This window comes from Esox lucius, chromosome 10 (assembly GCF_011004845.1).
Source record: "Esox lucius isolate fEsoLuc1 chromosome 10, fEsoLuc1.pri, whole genome shotgun sequence".
NCBI lineage: Eukaryota > Metazoa > Chordata > Actinopteri > Esociformes > Esocidae > Esox > Esox lucius.
In genome coordinates this window covers 10,438,921-10,449,407 of record NC_047578.1, presented here as the reverse complement: position 1 = coordinate 10,449,407, position 10,487 = coordinate 10,438,921, and the positions used below count along the sequence as shown (strand labels likewise).

At 45.3% G+C, this 10,487-nt stretch overlaps 1 protein-coding gene across 1 annotated transcript in view; it reads right to left on the bottom strand.

Annotated features, from left to right (window-relative positions):
- znf704 (zinc finger protein 704) overlaps window positions 1-10,487 on the bottom strand; it is a 50,596-nt gene continuing 40,109 nt past the window's right edge. Inside the window, exon 10 of the mRNA XM_034294732.1 lies at window positions 1-10,412. Coding sequence (XP_034150623.1) covers window positions 10,298-10,412 — 115 coding nt within the window. The 3' untranslated portion in view covers window positions 1-10,297. The remainder of the gene's footprint in view (window positions 10,413-10,487) is intronic.

Here is a 10,487-nt window from a genome sequence, read left to right as displayed (position 1 = left end):
TAGTAGTAAAACAGCTGCCAAAAAGTATCTTTATTTCTCAGTTGAATAATCATCTGTAGCTTATATCACGTAGAAGCATGGGCCATGTTCATTAGGGCACACAACGGAAAGTGTTTCAAAGAATGTTGCAACGTAAAAAAAAAATGACCATTAGTCATTCAATAAGCCCGGTCATTCCTTCTATATCCAGTTGATACCTATTGAACATAACCCTAGATAGGAACACCAAGGAATGGCGAGAGCAAAAGCTCAATGGACGACAATATGGTGACAATCACAATAATAACAATGGCAGATTATATTTACACACAGAGTATAAACATACTGCAGTACAAGAAGAGTTAACAGTCAGCATGAGTAGATCTTCCCAAAGAGGGAAGGTTATCAACGTTATACTTATGTTAAGCTATTGGACAATAGTGATATACAAACATCATTGGTGCAGTAGGATACCATTTCTTAGACATACTGTACATCACCTAAACACATGTACGGTAAGTGCTTTCTGTGTATTGTATTGCAATAATATATAAAATCCCAGTTATAATAATAAAAACAGCGACTTGTGCGCTGTCAATTGCCCCACTCTGTATATGCTATTATCTTACCTACAGCCATGTGATGTGTGTGTCACCCAGTGTGTTGCATAATAAAATCAATCTCTGTAGCTTATGGTCTCTCAAACCCAGTGTGCAGTCATAATGTTCATTCAACATTCAACCGTGTTTGACGGTTTACTAAATGTTCAGAGCCTGAAAATTCTAACAACACTCAAACGTTCATGTTTGTGAACAAGACACTAATGGAGTCAGCATGATAAGGCATGATGAGATTGACGGAGATCTGTATTTGAGAAAATGGTTTTGATGGAGATCATGAACGATCAGGGGACACACAAACACTATTGCTGTTTCTGATCAAAAATAAACAGTGAGTGAAAAAATAAGATCCGATGTCACCCCCTGCCTGTCATCCTGCCTCCCCCGTCTGCCTGTCTGTCTCTCTGTCTGTCTCCCACCATTAAACAGTCAGAACTGTGGTCCTGTTGTGGGGAAGCTATTGATTTTATGGACCACAATGCTTCTTATCTACCATTACACAACCAGATGGCCCATTTATGCAGACCTGTACTGTGCCTAACTCAATCTTTTGAAAAAGAAGGGGTCTGTGTATGTGTTGTATGTGTTGTGTGTGTGTGCATTGGGGGGGGGGGGGGGGGTGTATACATTGCGCAGCATGTGTAAAAGCACACAAACACACACTACACTGCCAGACCTCTCTTAGCGTTGTTCTCTCCCCGACAGTGAAACCTAACCAGTACACTACTCTTGCACCTCCCCCGTGCACCTCCACGCCGCTCCCCCCAACCTGTTGTCGCTCTGCGGTCTCCCTGTTGGAGAGCCTCAGACATGCGCAACCAGCAGCTTCTCTCCTTAGGCGCCAGCGGACGTGTCCCCAGGACGTAAAGGAGCCAGATACTAGGAAGGACCCGTAGCTGCGGAGAAACACACAAGCTGCTGCGACGCTGCGACGCTGCCACGCTGCGCCGAGGTGCACGCATCCTAAAGTCCATGACTCGATAAGCTGGATGTTGAATGCATCCGCCACAGCCGGCCCAATCCGCAGGTTTGAAAGACGTGTGACCCCCGTCCGCCTCGCGGCCTCTGCTGTGTTCCGTGGATAAACGAGGGATCGGGGTTCCGACTGCTCGTCTTCATCGTGATGGGCTCGTTGGCTTTGGCCTGGCTCAGGAGTAGGTGGGGATGTGGGAAATGAAAACTGGGTACAGTGCGCCTAGAATCGCCTCCGCCCGGGAAAGGCAGAGCACCCAGAGTCTGTTCTGTGGAGCCTATTCTCTGGCTAGCTGACGGCATGACTGGAATTCGCAGCGTTGCCTCTCCGTAAAACACACAGTGTAAGCTATCTGATATGGCATGGATGATATGCAGCGTGTGGTGCCATAACGACGTAGTCAATGAGAGGTCGGTTGGAGGTCGGAACGACGTCAGAGCCCTGTATGGCTGACATTGTGAGACGTTGACCCCACAGAGTGACATATTTCCATATCCTGACAGAACTAAAATGAGGTCATCACCTCCCTATTCATGTGCCTGACAGACCACCTTAAAACGGACCTTTCGTAGCCTACATTACAATTCTACCACACTGTACGCGGTTGGATATCATTCACCCGCTCTGGTGGTGGAGATTCTGAGGCCGAGCAGCGGCTAGGGTCTGTTTCCAGAGCGTCAGATTCAGAGCGCACCAGCAACCCCTGTTCAGAATTATTAAGGACACATCCTGAGTTCACACACAGACCTGGGTCAAATAGGTTTCCCTCCATATTTCCAGCCATAGCCTGATGCTCAGGCACGTCGAAATAATATACCTGACCCAGGTCTGGTCCACACAGCTTATGTTTTCTTATATGGCCATATGTGTTCAGGTTGGCAACTGAAGACAAAGAATACATTTTTTAAAAGTTGCAACCGAGTAACTGCAATGTAGAACCTTTCACTATGTCCCAAGATGCATTGCTTCTAACCGGACACATATTCCTATTCTCCATACAACATTTTTACATACAACATTTTAAAAAGTTTTACAAAACACACATTGGGCCTATTGTGAGTGGAGAGCAGGAAAATGCCTTTGTCTGTGTTGGCTCAGGTGGTTTTGTCCTCCTAGAGAAGCCTTGGAGCAGAGTAATGGCCAATTTCACACATTCCAGCGTAGATTAACCAATTCCATTGGCATCAACTCTGCATTTTCTACTGTATCCATATTTGTATTATTGGAGTCACTTGGCCGTGAACTATAAAAGACGATCGGCTATGTACACACACTGCCGTAGTTATTACGGTGCCAGAGAGACAGCGAGAGATAGACGGCACCAGAAGAACACCCTGGCTGGCTTCAAGCCCGGTCCTGGTTGCCTTGGCCAAGATGCTCTAACCGAGGACTAACCAACCCAGTGCACACATTATGACAGGGGAGGAGACAGAGGTGGAGACAGAGGTGGAGACAGGGGCGGAGACAGAGGAGGAGACAGGGGAGGAGACAGAGGAGGAGGGGGGTGGAGAGAAGAGGACACATCCTGAGGGAAACATATTGGATGGAGGGATGCCCACAGAATGGCAGGACCACCTCTGAAACGTGACTGAGGGTTCAGCGTAAATTCCCGTAGGGAAAGAGCTACAACTGGAACGGACCAGGGAACGGCAGGGCAGGAGGACAACCAGGCCAGAGGCCACAGATCGCTAACCCTGCCGCTAGTGTTTGGAGGTCTCTCCGCCCTCCTGAAGGCCCTCTGCTTCCTACGTGGGCAACCACGACACAATGACACACACATTTGTAAAGTTATTCCTCTAAAGCGTTGCATGCACGTGCAGTATTACAAAATACAGTTATAGACGATCCTAGATAAGAGTACAGAGGCCTATTGGAAAAGTGTAAAAATCCAGTGCGACAGTCATCGATTTTTGTTGAGGTTAATATGGTCATTGTAGATGAATGACGGGACAGTGAGATGATCCATTTCCAGAGGCTGCGTTTGGCCTTTTACGGGAAGACAACTAGAATTTGGGCACTTAATAAAACAGTTGACCCAGCTCCTTTCACTTGTAAATGCTCCTTGTGAGGAAGTGCAAGCTGAAGGGGCTGAGGTATCAATTTCAGGCAACATAAGTCGTCTGTTCAAAAAGCTGCCTCCTGCTTGTTCTGAACAAGGGGCCAGCAAATGGATGGTGGCCGCAAGCAACTTTAATTTGATTGGAGGTCACAGGATGATGTAGTGCCATCATTCGAAAGAGGTCCACCAATGAGAGAACACAGGTACTGTGCCTGCAGACTTCTAGTTGCGCCCAGTCTCTGAATGAAATGGGTTACCTCACCGCTTCAATATATAAAAAAAAAAAAAAACACTTCCCTGATTTCCCAAACATGTTGTAGTCAACCGTTATCATTATGACTGTTATTCTTAAATCTCACATGAATGCATTTTATGTACAAGCCCTCAAACACAGAGAAATACATGTTTGGAAAAGCAGAAAAAAGAACAGTATAGGCAAAAAAGTACATGTATCAAAAAACTGTTTATAAAGAACATCTGTGAATATAAGAAAAGTCACGCCTTCCTGGGTCATCAAAATGTCCAACCAAATCTCCATCTAGGGCATAAATTACCAGCCTTGTATATCCATGGGGGCCAAACAGGGAGTTAAACGTGTTCATTTTATCTAAGATGGGATTAAGAAGCCTACATTCCATTAGCTGTGTTTCTACACACCCAGACTCACCATCCCAAGGCACAAACTCAAGGTTGCCAAGAAAAACAACATCCTTTACTTCACGTTTCACAATGAAATAACATTCCTGAACGCAGTCATAGACACCGCCCCTTACTCCTTAAATCCGAGAACACAACAGTACTGTCCAACCCAACGCACAGAGTGGGAGGGACCAGACATAACCTGCCCGAAAAGTGCCAGCAGCATGGAAACACTGGGAAGTTGCTGGAAGCCCTGCTGGCTGCTTCAATGTCTGCTTCTCGTGAGCTTCTTTAAAGAGTTAATTCAGCAGCCATATTCCCATGACTGTCCATACAACAAGCAACATGTGATTTAAATTCTCTTTTGAAAACAAACATGTCCTTAATGAGAAATACAGTACCAGTCACAAGTTCTAACTTTTGAATGGTACTGTACATCAGATCATTTTTCTATGAAATCCTTTACCATAAAGTCCTGCTGTGTGTGTGTGTGACCAGTAAATCCTCTCCTCACTGCTTGAATCCACACACACAGTAGTCAGAAAGTAATGTGCCCGTTCACATGTCTCTGCTCAGCCCAGCTTCACCCATCCCACCTGCTGCTAGTCAATCATGGAGTGAGGATTCCACTGTTGCAGGAGCACAGGGGATGAGGAGGGGCAGATACAAAAGCGTGACCAGGTTTGAAAGCCTTTGGACTGCACCTGCCGGACATTTGCGTTACTGTAGCTAGCTGGGTAATCCAGCGAAGGGAAGTAAAGGTCAGCTCTGGGCAGCTCTGGAACATAACAGAAGACAGGGGCATTGGAAAGACTGCTCAGATAAACTTAGCTTCTCTTTTATACTTTTATGACAACACTTCAGCCCTGGTTTATCACAGCAACATGGCCTCAGAATCCATTACACTTACACCTGCACTGGCAGGAAACGGCTGGTAGAAAGTCAGTGTATGTATTTGTGTGTGTATGTAGTGCAAATTGTCCTCAACTCATGCTAGCTTGAGGTCACAGCTCCATAAGATAAGGGTGGAGTTTACCTAGTTTTACATTTGTTAATACTCTTTCAGCGCTTGTATAGATGTTTCTTCCCAAAACATTCTTTTTTTTTTTTACTTACAATTGGTTGCCACATTTTGCCTTGTCGTCACTTACGGTTGACTACAACGCATTATAAAACATCAAATTTTTTAAGCTGGTAACAAAATTATTTACGTACTCCAAACCAACTCAAATTTGTATCCCTTTGTCATACACAACCTGGTTTTGGAGTGAATTCAAGTGCTCTGGATTGTTCGACAACATTGACACAAGCTCATTGTACATTTTAGTTGTAAAAGATGTCAGTAAATGTGATATCCATTCTATAGAACAAAGAATATATAAAATGTTTTGGTTATTAACACAAAGCACAGAAAGAGTGAAAATAAGCCCAAATGTAAAAACGGGTGAAATCCCCCTTTAAATAACGCTGCCTTGTTTTATCCGTCTTCTAAATCAACAGGAAAACCAAGCATTTCACAGGCAGCAGCAGCGTATACGTGCAAGACAACAAAAGACTAGCTAGACCTATGATGCCGTGCTCCACATCCCCATCAAAATGCCTGTCGTATGTATTCATACCAGCCACTTATACCAGCTCCTACAGGGAACTCCAAAAGAGCTGCTTTGATGCAGGTGTTTCATCCAGGCTTCTCTAACACTTGTTCATTGTGGGAAGCCATTTTACAGGTCCCTGTAAATAAAGCAAACCTGTAATTCAAACAAACTATTATTCCCTCAGGTTCCACCCAGCCAGCGCTGACTGCTGTAAATAACACGTGACATTATTGAACCTGTCACCTTTGGGAAATCAGATGAACCCTAATTTACTACATATCACACAATACCCTAGTTACTTTGGTAGCCTATGTTAAAACAGTCACCCACAGCTAATTGAATGTTATTTAAATTTCTTAAAGACAAGGTCATGTAGGCGTACATGGTGGATGTTCATTATATACAAGAAATTGATTTCCTCCAGTCTTGACAATTAATGTTGCTACATCTGAAGATGTCATTACCCATAACACACAATCAACTATTTATCTTGCATTTCATACTTAATATACAGCTCTACTTGGTGGAATTGGAAACCGGTCAGATGATATCCACTGAAATTACCGCCAATGACCAAAAAAAAGGACAGCGTCAGAGTTAACACACCTAGTTCTCTGTGGAGAGTTGGACTTGTCTTTAGGCAGGTGTTTTTATTTTCATCTTCTACCACAGTGTAACAGAGGCCATAGATATATAGAAGATAGAAAGGACATTATAGTGAAATAGCATTGGACAATAGTAGCACCTCCCCATGTGTGTTTTTCTTCCACCTCAGTGCACAGCACCAGTAAATGACCCAGGCGCAGCCCTCCAGAAGCTGTCACAATCTCCACCACGACGGGGACATGGAAATGGAAAACACAATTTTGCTTTTAGAATTCTATTTCTGTTGGGATACCACTTCTTAAAAACAGTAAGAGAAGCACCAGAGTGATAGCAGTAGGGCATCAGATAACAAAAACAAGATTGACAATAAATCACCCGACCGCGTTGCAACAACAGATTCTCAGGGGTGGACTCCTGTAGCTGAAATGTTGTCTGTTCGGTCATTTCAAAGTATATTTTAAAGCAAGGAGGTGAGGAATGCCCAATCAAGTGGACTCACCAACAGGCCTTTGACCTGAGATGACCCCGGTAAGAGGGAAGGGCCTGCATTGTGGAAACAGCACCAGCAACAGTAGGGGCCCAAATGTTAGCTTAAAGGGGCTAACACACACAACACAGGGGTGTCAGTCAAGCTAAATGCCAATCTGACTACTTAATGAGGTTGGTGAGAAAAGAACTGGAGAAAATACACAGGTCTTTAAATCTCTCCAACCACTAAACGTCACAGGCAGATAAATGTTATAAAGGTTACTGTGAGTGTGTGTAAGCATTTGGGCATTAGGTTGTGGGGTTCACATACTGACGCTATGTAACGAAATGTTTCGCCTTGATTTCAGAATGAGAGAATACTCCTCAACAGTTCCAAAGTAACAATAACCACAGCATTCTGTCAGCAGAAAATGAAAATAAACCCATTATAGCAATTCAGAAATGCAAAATAGTAAAAAATAAAAAATAACAACAGCCAGATCCATCTCTTTTGCTTTAGATTTAAACATATACTTGCTTTACGTATATAAAACGTTTTCATTTTAAACAACAGTACGTTCACATATACAACTGCATGGTTTTAGATAACCTACATGAATATTGTATTTTATAAAGAAACAACATGATATAAGCAGGACATTAAATGAGCCACCCATGTTTCCAACCTACAGGTGAATGACACATGGAATCTCCTGTTCATTGTGTGTTGGCTGAGGTTTAAAATGGAGAAAACTTAGCTTAATAAATGGTCAAGTCAGAGCTGTACCTACATAAACATACCGATAAAACACAAAAAAAGTAAAGCATTGTGTTCAGGGTGCAACATAATGAAGGTATGCAGAGATGAGTGATGAACAGAAAGTAGCTTTAATAGTAACTGTGGAACTTTCATCTTTGACCAGTGTGACCTTCTTATAAGAGTATTAGACCGAGTCCAAATTCTCCGCACTTGAGTGCCAACATGAGCACCTGCATTCTCCCCATTACGAATTTAGAAGCATGCTGTAAACATTGGCTGAAGAGTTCACCACTGTAAAATCCATGACTGATAATGTGCACTTTGGCTGAAGGGTGGAGAATTGTGATGTGGTACAACACCTTTGAATTGAGACATCCTCCCGATCTGACAGAGACAGCCTCCCGGTCTGACAGAGACAGCCTCCCGGTCTGACAGAGACAGCCTCCCGGTCTGACAGAGACAGCCTCCCGGTCTGACAGAGACAGCCTCCCGGTCTGACAGAGACAGCCTCCCGGTCTGACAGAGACAGCCTCCCGGTCTGACAGAGACAGCCTCCCGGTCAGACAGAGACAGCCTCCCGGTCAGACAGAGACAGCCTCCCGGTCTGACAGAGACAGCCTCCCGGTCTGACAGAGACAGCCTCCCGGTCTGACAGAGACAGCCTCCCGGTCTGACAGAGACAGCCTCCCGGTCTGACAGAGACAGCCTCCCGGTCTGACAGAGACAGCCTCCCGGTCTGACAGAGACAGCCTCCCGGTCTGACAGAGACAGCCTCCCGGACTGACAGAGACAGCCTCCCGGTCTGACAGAGACAGCCTCCCGGTCTGACAGAGACAGCCTCCCGGTCTGACAGAGACAGCCTCCCGGTCTGACAGAGACAGCCTCCCGGACTGATTTCATGATTAACCACAAACATTAATATCACTTTCAAAGTAACTAAAAAATCATGACAAGTCTGCCGCATCCCAGTCAACCAGGTGGCCTATCTCAGCACAGGGAAGTGGAGTGGGCGGGGATAGACTAGTCCACAAACCAATCAGCTAGATGCATAAGTGGTTTGAACTCAGCCACCGGGTAAAAACCAAAGCCTATTGAAAAGTCTCTTTCTATTTATTGAGTCCAATGAGAAAAGGGCTGCACCTGCCCAGGTGGAATAAGTCTGGAAGGGAGCGCAGGGAATGACACTGAAAAGAAACTTCCAAAACACTTTCCCAATGTCCTTTCCCAATTCTAGGTTTAACTCAAAGTCAACCTTTCAGGTCCGGCCTGCCAACAGTGCCGTGTTTTTAGAGGGCTGGGTTGAGACAGAGATGTTGCCCCGCCCCCAAAACAAGACCAACCAAAGACACTGCCTTGACAAGTGCACATTCAGAACAAGTTGTTGACTCACTTTTGGCATTGAGGGGACCCTCCATCTTGTAGGTGACCTAAGGTATAGTGGCCATAAACAAAACGTTCACATCTGTACCCCTGGTGGAAGATGGGGAACAGAAGCAGGACAGTTGTTTGGATGCCGGTTTGTGTCTGGACTAGACGTTGGCAGTTGGTTTGGCCTGAAAGTGCGTACGAGCAGTGTCACTTTACCCAGCACATTTTAAGTTCTTAGTCTGTTGTGGTTTCAATACACCAAGAACAAATACAGACAAAGATCAGCAATAGGGAAAATGGCACAATTAACACAATTTAAACAGAACAAACTTTTTGGTTGAAGGTAGATATCATGTGACCAAAACCCCACAGTATTAAAATGTTAGCTGCTGGTTTTGCTTTCTGTTGATTAACACTCCCTGAAAGAAAATAACCCTTTTTTAGCTTCCGTCGACTGGATATATAGATAACTATAAAATGTTGATAGGATCCTGTTGTCCTGTGTTTAAGTGATTTGAATTGCTTGTTGTGATGCAGCGTTGCGGTGTGGGGTTCGTAGCTGCTGGCAAGGTTTGTCTTCCTTACGGAATTAATGTATATTGTATTTGTTTTGCATCAATATAATTCCCACCACTAGGGGGTGCTATTAACCTCTCAGTCTACCCCAGCTGGGTCCAGACCCAAGACATTCCCTTGGTTGAGGAATGGGAGGACAGGGTGTGTGATTGTAGGGAACCAGAAGACCCAATACTGTCCAGTAGAAGAACCAGGCAGTGAGAGGGAACAGAGGGAAGAAAAGGGGGAGAGAGGAGTCCACATGGAATAAACAAGGACATTTCTCCTCCTCTCATTTCACCACAGTGTTCTCCCCAGGCGGCCCATTCTCCTCATAAAAAAGAGAAAGGTCTCTGATCCCCTCACCCCCGGACCCGTTAAAATCACAGAGACGCTTTACCAAACAGAAAAGAACCGGAAAACGGGAAAGAGTAGAGACAACCAAATCAACACAGGGAAAGGCAGCGGCTCTTGCTTCCCAGGACGGTTGGGGGTCCAGGACACACTCAGGACACAGCCTGTGTCAGCACGGGGCGGACCCAGGACCGTAGAGCGGTGCGAATGTTGGTTCTGGGGTGGCGTTAACGCACACGCGCATGACGGAAACAACACCCCCACCTTTTTCCACGGCAGACCTCCTCGACGCTCGCTCGGCCAAGCGTCAGGTTGGTAAAATCAGTCGGTAAATCTCTGGCAGGCTTTCTTCCACCGGCAGGCCGTGCACCACATGTCCCTGTTCTCCATCCCGTACACTTTACGGCACTTCCTGCCCTCCCCACGGGACTTGCGGCTGAGGAGGGACATAGGAGGATACATGAGCTGGTCAGCACCAGGTTTTACAACGCCAGAGAAAATAACCACGCAT